Here is a 15,666-nt window from a genome sequence, read left to right as displayed (position 1 = left end):
TTACAAGATGAAATGAAAGTACATACTTTCAAGTTTTTTTTTTCAGCATTTTGTACTGATGAATACTCTTATTGAAAGGTGCCCTACTACAATAATCATAAAAAAAATTTCATTGAACAGTAACAGCAGCTTTACTTTTAATGAACTAAATCACAGACTGCACTTTCTGGTAGATGGTTGCCATGATACTGATACTACAGTGCAGCTATTTTTGCTCAATGCCACGTGCTCCAAAAAACTGAGGACAAATGTTCAGTTCTAATATCTTACTTATTGAGAATAATATAACTTTTTGAAATCCCAGAAGTATTTTGAGAAGACCCTGTATTATTCATATTTGATGTTATGATATATTTCAAAAATGCAATGATTAAAATACTTAAAAATTAAGTATTTTAATCATTGCAATAAAATGATGATGAATTACTTACTTATCTTCAACTGCTTTCATTTCTTTTTCTTCTTGATTTTCACTCAATTCTCTGACAACAGCCAAAAGTTGCTGATTTTTAGCCTGCAACTCCTCTATATCTCTGGAATTAAATCATTTAAGTATATAAATACATGGACCCCCAATATAACGCGCATGTCGGGCGGGAAACAACACCCACGTTATACAGAGCGGTGGTGACACAATAAATTTACTCAGAACGATTGAGCTATATACTGAAACATTCCATCAACTACATACATATTATGTATTTTAATAAAAAAAACCAATTTATTTAAGTGTTTTATTAAAATTCATATAACATAGTTATACATCTTAATAAGTACATACTGTATATGTATTATTTTATTTACGTACATAAGGTACACTTGAAAATACAGTACTGTATGTAAAAACAAACATTATCTATAACTTGACTAAAATCTATGTATTCGACATCATTTCAATCACAAAACATCAGTTTAAAAAGTGAGTAATTTTTGTTTGTTTGCTTTTTTATAACTCCTGTATCATTTCCCTTTTGAAAGATGCTAATTACAACAATCTGACACTGTTAATATTTTCTTGTGATTTAGCCCATTTTATAACAGTTTCCATGGCTGTTATTGCTTCTTTGGTTGTTGGCGGTATATCAGCTATCTCACTGGCACTTTCTTCATCGTCTTCTGTTTCTTCTTGACAATCCTCATCACCACAAATTGATTCGATAATCATTTCATCATTGATATTCTGACTAATATCTTCTCTAGCGTCCACATCTAACCAATCAGTCAAAGAATCATTGGTTATTTCTGGCTCATTCAATATTTCCCGGATATGAGAAATTTCAGCCTCAGTGAAGATATTATTTGAAGCTGAATCTGAATGTGTTGTGGTTTGGTCGAGATCAACTTGATTATTTGATTCATTTAATTTTTTCCAAAAGTTTCTAATTGTCTCTGATGTGATTGCCTGTCAGGCAAGTCCAATACTGTAGGACACATCTTTGAGATCCATTTTTTTTTAGAAATATGTTGACGTCAATGTCTGATGCTAATAATGACATCATCATTTCTCTTCAGTAATTTGTTTTGAAAGCACTAATAATGCCTTGATCTAATGGTTGTATAAGAACAGTAGTATTTTTTGGAAGATACATTACTTTTATTTTACCATCATCAGACATAAGGTTATCAGCCAGTGGATAAGCTGGGCAATTATCTAAGAGAAGCAAAGCTTTTGGATCTAGACTCAATCCTCTCAGAAATTTTCACACAGAGGGAACAAAGGAATTGTGAAACCAGTCATGAAATATGTTAGAAGTCATCCAAGCATTTATGCTGTTTTTATAAACAACTGGCAGAGATTTTATATTGATTGACTTGAAACATTGTGGGTTTTGACTTTTACCTATAATGAGTGGTGTCAACTTGTGATTACCAGCTTTATTTACACAAAATAAAGCTGTTATCCTTTCCTTGCTTAGTTTTAATCCTGCCTTTTGTGGGTTACTTTTTAGATCTAAGGTTTTACTTGGCAACATTCTGTAATATAATGCAGTCTCATCACAGTTATAAACTTGTGCATCAGTATACCCTTCTTTCTTAATGGAAATTGTGAACTGTTTGGAAAATTCTGCAGCGCCTTCAATATCACTAGACTTTGCTTCACCAGAAACGGAAATTTGGAAGATGCCATATCGTTTTTGCCAATGCCACAACTAACTGTCAGAAGCCTTAAAATCTCCTTCTGCTTTTAAGCTTACATGGAATTTTTCAACCTGCAACTTTAAAGCAGTTCCAGATACGGGAATACCTTCACTTCTTTTTTGCACAAACCATGCATAGAGGCAATCGTCAACATTTTGATTTTTTCGAAGTCTTGTCTTTTTTCGAGTAAGCCCAGCATCTTGGTCAAGCTTATCAACAAATGATTTCAGTTTTGTCTCCTCTGCCATCCAATCCTTTACAGTTCCTTCAGGTAGGCCATATTCTCTTCTTATGTTTGCTTTCGAAACTCCGCTCTTTACTTTAGCAATAATGTCAAGCTTTTCTTTCACACTGTAAGCTTTTCTTTTACTCATCATGCATACAATAATTAAACACTATTCAAAATACATGCAGGAACTCAATACATACACAATTACTCAATACACAGTAACAATAAAATGAGCTACTCACTAACGCCACACCGACCTGTATAAACGTGTTTGAGCTTACTGCATCATGAACATCGCCCGCGCTATAACCGAGTGCACGGTATAACGAGCAGCGCTATAACGAAGGTCCACTGTATAAAATAATAATCCCAAATAATAAATAAATAATTCTTAAATTAAAAAAATAGACAAGTACAAGAAAAAATAAATTAAACAGAAACCAAAGCCGAACATAATCGGACGAGAAATGGCAATATTATTAATAATTAATAGACAATTTGGCATAAGAGGTAGACGTTAGGCGCCATCTCTTAATAAATTTAATAATCCAAATTGCCTCTAATGCCAAATTGTCTATTAATTATTAATATTATTGCCATTTCTCGCCCGATTATATTCGGCTTTGGTTGGTGGATAGCTTTACATGTATTGGATGTAGTAAAGATGTTTGATTATTAAACAGAAGCTAAATAAGTAATATAATGGCAAATCTCAAACTATTTGGATACATATCAACATTTCAGAATATATAATTACTTATATATTCTTGTTACTTATCATATTGCCTTCCAAATACAGGTTAACTCGTAGTTAGCAATCTGTTACTGGTTTTCACTCATGAGTTATCTCATAAAATGAAATCTTGCTTTTAGCATTTGAAAAACAAGCCTATTCATAGCAAATAGATGTAATAGGTAGTAGACATATGAAATAAAACTGAAGAATAAACTATAGCAATGTTTTACGTGAATAAATAAAGTAACTGAAATAATATCATCAAAACTCAAAAATACAGTAATGTGCTAGTTAAGCAAAATTATAGATTTGAGAGAACTTTTAATAACTTAATATTAATAAAAATTTGTTTTCAAAATATTTTAATTCTTTCCAAATCCTTCACAATTACCATTTGCATCATCAATTCAAAGGCAGGTGTTAATGAACTAGTCTAAAAATTCAGATAGAAGTGAAAATGATGATGATGATAAATATAATTTAAACTGTACTTCTTATAATTTTTCAATTTTTATTTTAATAATTTTGATTGTATAACAAAAATATTAATTTCTGATTGCACTTTTTCCAGTTTATTAATAATTTTTAAAACTCAAAATTTATCTTTAATAAATTTTACAAGTTTAATAAGATCTGATCAGAGAATAAGAAACAGAATAAGAGAACTTGTAACTCCAGCAGTAAATTTAACAAATCAAAACATTTTCAACCTAATATCACAAGCCTTCCTCAGTGAAGTACACTAATTTAAAATAAAATGAACAAACAAAAACAAACTGAATGCAATGGAAATAATTTAAAAAATAAAAAGCATTCTGAAGGAAGAACTCACATAGAAATTAAAATTAACAAATTAATTAAACATACAAATGAACAAAATGATATGAGAGTGATAAAAATAGGATCATTTATTGCAAGTCATGGAAATGCTATGTGCTCAGTGTTGACTATATACACGCCTGTAGCCAAAAACTCTTGAAATATCTTTCTATACTGCCAATAAACTAATTTGTTGCAAAAAAAACTCAATCAGCTACCAGATTTATTGATTACTTCTGTTTTCCAAAATATCCAAAATTTTAAAATTAACATACCTAAATGTCACTAAATGCTTGGAGATAACTTTATCAGCAGTTGTTTCATCAGTGGAAGAAACAATTTCTTCTTCAGTGAGTGATCGAGAACTTGATTGTCCTGCCCTGGCTTCTTCGACTTCTTTCAATAGAACACACACCTTAAAATAATTTGCATTTAAAATAAATTTTGTTTAAATCAGAAAACTCATCATGAGAAAAGTTTCTTGAAAAATCAACAATACAGTATTTTTTTCCTTATGTACAGTAATTTTCATGCTACAATTAACAGTTAATAAAATGTGTACTCTTATCAAAAGAATATTCTACTAAGTAAAAAATATTGCTTTTCTTATAGCATAAAATGTTTTGTGCAAAGAATCTTTTTATTTTTCAATACATATTATATCAGCATGAATTTCAGTTTTTTTCTATTAATTTGATTAACAACTTACTCTTCTTCACTTATTCTTTCAAATGTCTTAAATTATATTTTTACATTTTAAAATACTTCATTTATAGAATAAATCTAACATATTACCTGTTGAGAAACATCTGACAGTTGTTGTCTTAATCTTTTGTTCTCATTTTGTAACTGTGAACTAATTCTTTTGGCATCATCCCTTTCTGACTGTAAACATTCTTGATCCTAAAATAAATAATGTCAATTATATTTACTGTTTTAATATTAAAATAAATATAATTTTTATATGTTAAATAAGTTCTCAAAACTTCAAAAAATCATTTTAATCAAAAAGTTACAATTAATTATGATATACTAATAATTGAAATAATCTTCATTAAAATTTACCGTGAGAGAATTAGCCAATTGATTTCTAAGGCAAGAAATTGTTTCTAAAGCTTTTTGATATTCTGTAAATCGTTGATTAACTAGAGGTGTTTTTTCTTCAATCTCCTAAAATTATAAAAACCTCAATTATATTAACTCATTCAATATCTTTAGTTAGAAAATGTATGTACTTAATACGTAAACATTATCATAATTAAAATATTTCTCAATAGAATAAACATAAGAAATTTATAAAATTATCATCTTTTTCATAATAAAAGAGTTGAACTGTTCATTTCACGTAAAACAACATTTTTATTCCTCTGTTTAAATAACGACTAATGTGAGAAAGTTCTCAAAGTACTATCTTTTCATTTGGAGAAACCAGAAACAAACATTTCATATATTGTCTGACAAAATTAACTGAGACTATTGACAGGGCCAAGGCCAAAATTAACTGAGGCTTCAATATATATACATACATACATACATAGACAGACAGGGTCTAAGTCAAACAGAGTGGGATGCTCTTTTGTGGTTGCAGATGATAGGAAAATATTAATGATGCAACGAATATTTGGTTACTATTCAGTATTCGGCCTATTTTTTGCTATTTGGCTGAATACCGAATACCTAAAAACAGGAATAAGAAATAACAAAAACACAGTAAATTAATCATTTTGGTATTTGAATTAATGTTATCGGGTTAGTGTTTTTGTTTATATTTATTTATAACTTATAACTTGCACAAAATAAAAAACAAAATAATATTAGTCACATGTATTCACAATTTATAATTACAAAGATCAGCACATGTACACACCTATTCGTTCGAGAATCGTTGCACATCTGAGGGTCTGACCCTGCCTATCCTTCTTTTTAAGTGTGTGTCTTTGCTCTTCCCTTTCTCTTTCCTCTATCGCTCTAGTCCACGTATGCCTATGCATACATCATGTGTGCGCACGATACTTTCGATTTGTCAGTTTTCCATCGTAGATTTCCCATTTTACAATTACGTGACTCATAGCCTGGTGATAACGGAGAAAAGAGACAGATAGGACGTCGGTATAAGTTATGATTTCACAGATTCGAGACAGCTTGGTAGCCTGAACAGCCCCAGGCTTTCACCCGTGCATGCAAAGTGACTTTCATTACAAGCATTTAGCTTTCCGAAGTCTATGAGAACAATTATTTGGCATTGATGGCTGCGAATTTCGTGCCAATAAGCTGCTTCGACTTGTTCGATTATGTTATCAACTCAATTTCCTATTTATTTTCACATTTTCACTTTGCAGTCCTTCTATGTTCTTTTTCTGTTATTTACACATGTAGGTCATTTCATTGTTATCCACATTTGATATCATCATTTATCACATACTGCCATGACACTCTTGTCTGTCTGCTACAACTGTCAGGAATTAATGCGATTGGCGAAGTGTAGTGACAGCGGGCCAATAGAGAGCAGGGTCCTTGCCATAATGCAGTTTGCACACCAATTTTCATACATGTGTTAATTAACACATGTATGAAAATTGAAAAAACCGAATAGTTTGGCTGAATATTCTGCTATTCGGCCACGCTCCTGGCCGAATATACTATTTATTGCAACACTAAAAAATATTATTTAATCAAAGCACTTTTAAACACCACAGCCACTGTACCAACAATTAGACTAAGTCACTAGCCCTGAAATTTGTTCATTAGACCAAGTCACTAGCCCTGAAATTTGTTCATTAGACCAAGTCACTAGCCCTGAAATTTGTTCATTCCACCTGTCAGGCCCTAACAAGCAGGATAATAAATATAATTTTGGACAGCTGGGTTACACTCCACCAATTGAGGAAAATGTACCTAAAATTCCCTATTATCAATAATTGTCAATTAGAATATCCTCTGTATTCATTTCTTCTGAGTTAAAGGACATTCCAACAATATCTGCAATGACAGAGCAGACTTCTTAGCAAAAAAAGATCCCAATAGGACCAAAAACTATTCCTGTACTATTATCCATCCTCTTGGATCAACAACCAGCTCAGGAAAGAATCAATCAAGACATGGCAGGTAGAGTGGGATTCCAGAGACACTGAAAGACTGAGAGACTGAAAGATACGGCCCACGGGCCATGACTGGTCCGTGAGACAATCAGTTGCGGCCCGCGACATCAATTCAATAATGCTATTGTTTATTTTTTTATTATCTTGATACCAAAGAAAATGTGATATTTTGTACGTTTAAGTAGGTTACGTTTAAGTTCAACAATTTTGTTTATTATTATTATTTATTTATATTACTTAGAGATATTTATTTTATTTCATTTATTTTTGTGTTTAATTTCTTGTTTACACTACGTTTTCTCTATTTCATCTTTTGAATTTCAAATTAAAGTTCGTTTTGGCAAGATCATTTATTGCACAATTCTCACTATTTTGCACATAAAATGAAAAATAGTGAGAATTGTTTTCGACATATTAGTAAATTACAGTTTATACTAGTATTTTGAGTCTTGTGATTCTTATTTCCAGATCATTTTACAACCTGCTTCAGGCCTACAACCAATAACCACAGACATGAAAGGACACTTGTGGCCATGTCAACCGGAACAACCTACTAATCAACCACACCATCTACAAGGCTTCGATGAACTTTATTAAAAACCCAAACAATTTTCATAGCCAGACTACTAGCAACAACCACCCATAGGGTCATGGAAACTTTAGTTCCCACTATAACTGCAGTATAACTCTCATATTATTGCATGTATTATTGGTTGCCATAGCTGGAAAGTGTGAATTTTCTTTAATGCTAATATATCAAAGTAATAAATGTAAAAGGTCCTCAAATGTTAATGTAAGAAATATATAATATAAATATAACCTATAAGATGTCAACTGATGAGGGCATAAGCCAAAATGATTTAGACAAATATATTTTGATATTTTATGATATAATATATGAGGCATATTCAGAAAATAAAGATACAAAGCCAGAAGAAACCAAAGAAAAATTTTTTTTTTCACAGTTTGCTGCATTGCCATGTCTGTTAGGGTCCAAGTCAGGCGACAAAATTCATTTAACTTTAATTGCATCATCATTATATTGGGATGTATGTTTAAAGTGGCTGTGACAATTTATAACCACACCATGTGTCAGGATCATTCAGTAATTTGATTCCTTTGAACTGAAATTCATTGGCAACTTGTTTCCATTTATGTTAGATTTTGTCTATTCATAATGTCTTTGCCATATGTGTTGTTTTTTCTTTTGTAATCATTTTCATTTTATAGCTTATTACTACGTTCCTGTGCATGCAATGTTTGTACACAACAAACATTATTTAGATTCTGTTATTGTTTGATTTGCATTCTACCAGTAGAACCTGAAGATGACCTTTGTAAAGGTTGAAAACATTTGTTCTTCAATAAATGTTTTTGTTCTTCTCACTGGAATTTAGGTTTGGAATTGTTGTTAAATTTGCACTAGAAGTATGTTAGAATAAGACTTCGGAAACAAATTGATGTTATTTTCATTAATATACTGTTATATTTTCTGAAATATAAAGTTCTTTTTTTTCTATCCTAAAAATGACATATCATAGGAAACAAACAACCAAATAATACACACAATTTAAAAGATATCCTAAAATCAGATATAATTATCAAAAACACCAGTGTCCACCACTATTCAGAGAATTCTGGGAGATCTTCATCCACTAAGTGCTTTCAGAATTGTGCTCCATTTTCATGGTTTATAACAAACATAAAAATAAATAAAACCAAAGAACCAGAAAGGTAAGTATCTTCTCTCCATATTCCTTTCATTTTTAATTTAAGCAAAATGGATATGGAGAGAAAAGACTGTTTTATCTCTGGCATTTTGGTTTAATTTTATGTTTATGTTTATTATAAACTCTGATAATGAAGCACAGCTCTGAAAGCACTTGGTGTATGAATATCAGTGTATGAAGGATATCATAATTCTCTGAATAAAGCAGTGGACTGTGGTGTTTTGAAAATTGGAATTGGTGAGTGTTCTTCTGATAAAATTAATTTTCATGTTTAATCAAATGATTTACAGTATTTCAATTATTATTTACTTACTGCAATTATTTGCTGCAACTGCTTAGTTAGTCTTTGATTTTCAATTTTCTCTTGTTGAAGTTCTTCTTGTGATTTAATATATTCAGAATATATCTGAGTTAATGTCATTCCCGAATGAAGCACTTTGCTAGTAGCTGCTGCAGCAGGAAACAACTTCTGTATGCCCTCCTCTGATAAACCTGAGCATTTAATAATGTACAATAATAATACATAAATCATTGTTAAAACTTTTTGTCACAAAGGACACATATATTAAAAATACATTAATCACAATATAAAATGCACAAGATACCACTTCTAACTATATACAAATAAAAAAAAACATTAAAAAATAATTGTTATAAAAGATAAGTAAACAATATATAAACATTCTATAAATTAAGAAATAATTTAGTTTAGAAAATATCTTTATTTATAGTATTTTTTAAAATATATTTATACAATCTGATCTAAATTATTACTGTTTATAATGTACTTATATATTTCAAAAATCACATTATGCATTTATTATAAATTTCATAATACAACTCAGATATAACTATTATGATATGATGTAATTTTTATATTAAAATGTCTAAATTTTGACATCTTTATGACAATAACAATCAAATTTACTAATGAAGCATATAAATTATAAATAAAGCTTAATACAAGTTTTCTAACTAACAAAGCAATTTTTTATAACTAAACTTCAGTTTTTATATAAATTTTACTTTTTTAAAATTTCATTTTAATTTATAAAATAAAACAGTGATAAAATACTAAAATTTATGGTCAATGCCAACATGTAACCAATATTTACTAGCAATTTATGATGCAAAATGTGAATCATAAATTATGATAAATTTGAATACAATAAAAATTTTATTTATAAAATTTACTATAAGTATGATTTAAAAAAAAGGAAAGGAAAAAACTCTATATGGCTCAAACTCATTTAGGAAGTCACAATTACAATTTATAAAATTTTATAATTTTATATATATATATATATATATATATATATATACATACACAGGGTGATTCAAAAGTCACAGAAATTTTAAAAAATTAATAACTCACATACAAACTATTTACAGTAAGATGATGTGGTTTTCACAGAAATGCTTAGAAAGAAATGGGATTTTTTTTATGTATAATAAAAATTTTAGTACCAAAATAGTTACATTTCTTGCCACAGATGGCACTGTAAAAAACAGAAATCATTTGTAAACTTGTTAAAGTAAGAATAAAAAGCTAAAAATGTTCTTAGTGTAAGCTCTAGTAATAACTTCACAAATTATGTAATTTTATTAAGTGCTATCCTATGGCAAGAAATATAACTATTTTGGTACTAAAATTTTTATTACACATAAAAAAATCCTGTTTCTTTCTAAGCATTTCTGTGAAAACCACATAATCTCACTGTAAATAGTTTGCAAGTTATTAATTTTTTAAAAATTTCTGTGACTTTTGAATCACCCTGTATATATAATATATAAAACAATAAGAAAACTAAATTTACTTATTGTTTTAATTAAGAAAGTAAAGTTATATTTAAAATGACGTATATTAAGAAAAACTTGAAAACAAATCCCAAATGACTATGCTTATTAAATATGAAAAACTAAAATGTTTCGTCCTTGATAAACCGCAAATAATTTATTTTAATGTATCACAATTATCATCTATAGTTGAAAAATGTTTACCTTTATTTTTAGACAGAAGATCATTAGCATCTTTTAATTCTTTTTTTAAATTTGTTAATTCTTTTTCTTTCTCTTCAAGTTGTTTGTTCCATTGATTATTAGTGTCATTTAATTTTTCTTCTAATTGTGTATTTAATTCATTAGTTTCTTGAAGAAATTTATGCATTTCTTCAACTGCTCGCATCAATTCATCAATGCGTTCTTGTCCCTCTGAAGAAGATTTCTAATAAAATCAGTAATTTTAATTTAAAATTTTTATTAACTTTTTTAATTGATTATAGTAGTATAAATACAGTGATTTACTGAACATTTTCCTTTAATCACTTAACAAAAATTTGAACAAATTAAATGTTGATTTATGTAACTTATCTTTTAGGATTATTTGAAGTAAAAAAATAAAAATTAAATGATTCAAATATCTAAGAAAAAAACTAAATCTTTAAAAAATTATATTCAAATAAGAAATCGGGATAAGAATAAAATGAATAAAGAGATAGTCTCTTTCATAATTATTCTAATAATTTCGCTTACAAGGAGTATAATACAAGCATCCTTCTTTAATTCTGATAATTCATATGTATGTTGAATAGCATAAAAAAAAAAAAACAGATTTTTTTTTCTATCAGTATAAAAAATGTTTTTGTGGATAAAAATCAATCAAGTTAGACATACCAAGTAGTAATTTTCCTATTTAATACAGAAATATTTATAATTTGTTTACAACCAATATAAAAATACTTCTTATAATAAATGATCAAAAAAATATTTTTGTCATAAAAATTTTTACACAGTCAATCATCTCTCTAATTTTTTCAAAAGCCCATAAAAATCCAATAATAAGAATGAATTTTACTACTCTTCTCCATTATTTTACACTCTACTACTCCCACATCCCCCTTTGAAAGGGAATTTGAAAGCAGTAGTGTGTAGATAGTCTGCATTGCTAGGTTGTAGTGAAAAATGATTAAAGGTAAGTAAAGGAATAATGGAACAAATAGTAGATAGTGCATGGGTGTCTGTCACGTCATTAAAATCTATATACTTACTAGAGGGAGACAGTTGTAAAAAAAGATACACCAATGAAATTTTGTCTATCAAGTAAGAAATGTAATTTGTGAAAAATGGTATGTAAAATATTGTTTATATCTATGCTAATCTTAGGGTTGTAGATCATGTCTTATACAATATTGTAAAAAAGACAGATTGTAAAACAATTGTAGTTTTTTAATAGTGTTGTGTGTCAGTTACAAGGATTGTAATGAAAACAGCTGAGGAGGACAACATTGCTTTTTCTTATTAAAATGCATACTGAAATTTTACTTGTGAAGTTTATAATTGTTGAATAAACATAGATTAATATATAATAAGTCTGTTGCTAGTTGTATTTAAATCAAATGTTTAATTATTAACTAAAATAGAAACAAAAAGGCATTGATATATGTTTTCTTGATTTCATTTATGTAATCATTCTCCATCCACAGAAATATTTCAGAATTATTTTTCTGCCAAATTCATAGAAAAAATACTATTTCGAGATCACAAAAAATAAAACTTGTGCTGTTCTATAACAATTTTGTAATAAAAATATAAAAGTTATTTAAACTAGATTATATTCGCAAGGATTAAAATTTTAATAAAATTGAACGTCTCTTAACAAAATCGGTAACAAAAAATTTGACCAAACAATAGCACAATTAGCAAAAACATTTCTGCTGCTCAAAAGTTGATTACCAATCCTTTGAAAATTGTAATGAAGTTCAAAAATTATTAGCTGCTGCTTATGGACCTGGTCACAGAAGGAAACATGGATTTAATGAATGCAGTGAAAAAGTTTAATCCTGATTTAAGGTTTTCGATTTCAACTTCTGCAGTCTGTTGGATTGAAGCTTCAATAAAATATTTCATAACAAAATTCTAGTTGTTTGTAAAAATAGACATAAACTTATGATGAAGAAATAAAAACAATATCCATTGAGTTTTCTGCATCTGAAGGAGACATTGCACAGATGAAGTAAATCATGATTATAAGGATCAGTCACTAAATAAACGTATAAAAATAAGTAATGACTCTAAAAGAGAGTTATATGCTATGATTCTGTGTAACTCAGTTACTCAAGAAATAACTTAACAAAATTATGAAGAGAATAAATTAAAAGAAACAATTTTAATATGCCCTAGCAAACCTAAACCAAAGGTCAAGAGGCATCTTTATCAGCAGATATTTATCCAAAAATACTCAAACTTTGAATGAGTTTAGTGAAAAATATGATGTTTCAAGAGAAAAAGCACAACAGCTAGCTGAACAAGCAATGAGTAAGGTAAAACAACATATACAGTTGAAAATTTATAAATTTGCAAAATTGAGAAAAAGGTATTCAGATAGAAAACGGCATTTAAAATAAAGGGCAATGTACAAGAACAGGCATAGCACAATATGGAAAAATATAAAAGAAAGTAAAAACTGGATGAATTTTAATAATATAGTACTTACAAGAGCCGACAAATTGAAGGACATGGTAATAATGAAAAGATCTACATATAACGACCTTTTATTAATGTACATAAAAGAGAAACAATGCAAGATTGCCCATCGATGTGCTCTGAAGTAGTTACAGGCAAGATTCAAATGCTTTTCTAATACAACCCTTGCAAAAGAGCTCAGAATGAAGAAGATACAGTAGAGCATCGATTATCCAAAACAATTTGGGACTGGGGTTAACTGATCATGTATGAAAAAATATATTAACTTATCCCACATTGAAATTTTTCTCCATTGCGTGTCTATTTGCGTTGAATTTTAGTCAATGTTAAGCCTAACGTAAATTTTTAAAAAATAATAATCATGGCTATTGTATCTTTAAAAATTATTTCTTTGTTTTGTATAAACAAAATATATATATATTGAAAAATATAAAAACAAAAAAATTATATTTCGAAAGTTAACACTTACCATGCTAGAAACGTAATATTACATTTTACGCTTTCCTTCACAAAATGCGAAAAACGTAATAGTACGTTTCTCGATATATCCTGTAATTTCTAGCTTCAAAACATAACAATACATTTTCAGCAAAGGAAATATGATTTCTTTGTGTATTTTAGTGTGTCTGTTAATAAATAATGGGCACTATTTATTCAGAAATTTGAAATATCAGTGATTTTGTCCAATCATGATCATCGTCTGATTTGGAGTTTCGTCGCCATATTTTGCAAGCAAATATCGAGTGGTTTTATCTATTATATGGCACATTAACATACTAATAATTGTTTGAATTCATTAATAAAACATCAACAAATATAGTGCCGATTATATTGATTTATCTGACAAAATGTCGTGATTATGATTTAGGCCTAACTGAGATCGAAAAAATACAAATATGCCACGTAACTTTGTTATTATTTTAAACCTGTATATTTTATATGATATTACACAATTTATATACTTTTCAGACATTATCAATACAAAAGTTGCAGGTTGGCGTGGAACAATTCTTCTTCTTTCTGTATAAGTTGCGTTAATTTGGAATATATCTGCCTTCTGGTGGTCCATAACTCCCTGTTTAAGCACATCCATTTGATTCTGGATAATAAGGGTTGGTTTCCTTCCGGTAATTTAATCCGATAAATCGACATCGGGAAAACCTTTAATTCCCTGCTGCTCTTTAAAAAAAGAGAATTTCTCCTTAGCATTGGTGAGGCTGATGACTATCTTGCAATAGATTATTAGTCGGCATAACTCACATATAAATAATCACCTAAAGCACCAGGTTGAATCACTTTCACCAGTTAAAGGTTTTTGGAGGTGTTAGTGATTCAACCCAGTGATTATTTATATATGAGTTATGCCGACTAATAATCTATCGCAAGATAGTCATCAACCTCACCAAGGCTGAGGAGAAATTCTCTTTTTTAAAGAGCAGCAGGGAATTAAAGGTTTTCCCGATGTCGATTTACCGGATTAAATTATCGCAAGGAAACCAACCCTTATTATCCAGAATCAAATGGATGTGCTTAAACAGGGAGTTATGGACCACCAGAAGGCAGATATATTCCAAATTAACGCAACTTATACAGAAAGAAGAAGAATTGTTCCAGGCCAACCCGCAAAAACTTAAAGTAGATAATATAAAAATTGCCATTATACAAGAAAGGCTCAGCTACGCTCTTAAAGCGAGATAGAACAACAAGTTGGATTAGATACTGCGTCACCAAATGCCAGCAAATCAAATTCAACATATTTGTAAGTACACAGTGTGGGATGATTTGAGCCTCCTGTTATATGTCCAAAGAGTACTAAAATATGGCCCAAAATATGCACCCACACCTTACAGGAAAGAAGCAGTGAATACGTGCATCTTGGACTTAGAGCGACTGGTGGTAGGAATGACGGAAATACAAAAGGAGTATTATAGATGGATGACCACATGCAAGATTAAGAACGGTAAAGATTCCATGGAGATATATAGATTCAGAGAGGATCTTAACAGAACGATGAAATGGTGCAGGGCTAACAATATCACGATAGTCAGAGTGAATAAGAGCAAGGAGTTTGTAGTGATAAAGAGAGAAACATATGTTAAGGGGCTTTTAGAATACATCAACTACACCAACTGCATTAGGCAAAGTAAAGACAAGATAGAAAAACTGCAAAACAGAGAAAGCGATTCTCAAAATCCAAACTATCAGCTAGGCTTGGTATGAAGGATATAGTAATGAACACCCTGAATACACCCAAGCTCTTTGCCTTTGAAAAGATCCATAAACAAGGAAATAAACTCAGACCAGTGGTTGACAAAGCGGTTACTCCCACTAGTAAGCTAGATGCATAACATTCTATCGCCGCACCTGCAGGGATACCAATATGCGGTTGCAAGTTTGGCAGAATTGGTTGAAACAATGAGGCATATAGAACGT

The 15,666-nt window shown here is 29.6% G+C and overlaps 1 protein-coding gene across 4 annotated transcripts in view; it reads right to left on the bottom strand.

The window, feature by feature from the left end:
- LOC136987589 (nucleoprotein TPR-like) overlaps positions 1-15,666 on the bottom strand; it is a 172,043-nt gene that overhangs the window by 133,146 nt on the left and 23,231 nt on the right. For all 4 annotated transcript variants that reach the window (XM_067285348.1, XM_067285347.1, XM_067285349.1 and 1 more), the window contains exons 8-13: positions 10,753-10,975; positions 9,065-9,243; positions 4,989-5,093; positions 4,719-4,826; positions 4,199-4,338; positions 432-533 (exon numbers count right to left, since the gene is read on the bottom strand). In XM_067285348.1, coding sequence (XP_067141449.1) covers positions 432-533; positions 4,199-4,338; positions 4,719-4,826; positions 4,989-5,093; positions 9,065-9,243; positions 10,753-10,975 — 857 coding nt within the window. The remainder of the gene's footprint in view (positions 1-431; positions 534-4,198; positions 4,339-4,718; positions 4,827-4,988; positions 5,094-9,064; positions 9,244-10,752; positions 10,976-15,666) is intronic.

The sequence above is a fragment of the Centruroides vittatus genome, unplaced genomic scaffold (genome assembly GCF_030686945.1).
Source record: "Centruroides vittatus isolate TY-2023 unplaced genomic scaffold, ASM3068694v2 scaffold_2520, whole genome shotgun sequence".
Taxonomy (NCBI): Eukaryota; Metazoa; Arthropoda; class Arachnida; order Scorpiones; family Buthidae; genus Centruroides; species Centruroides vittatus.
Note: the sequence above shows the minus strand (reverse complement) of the source record. Positions and strands in the feature narration are given on the sequence as shown.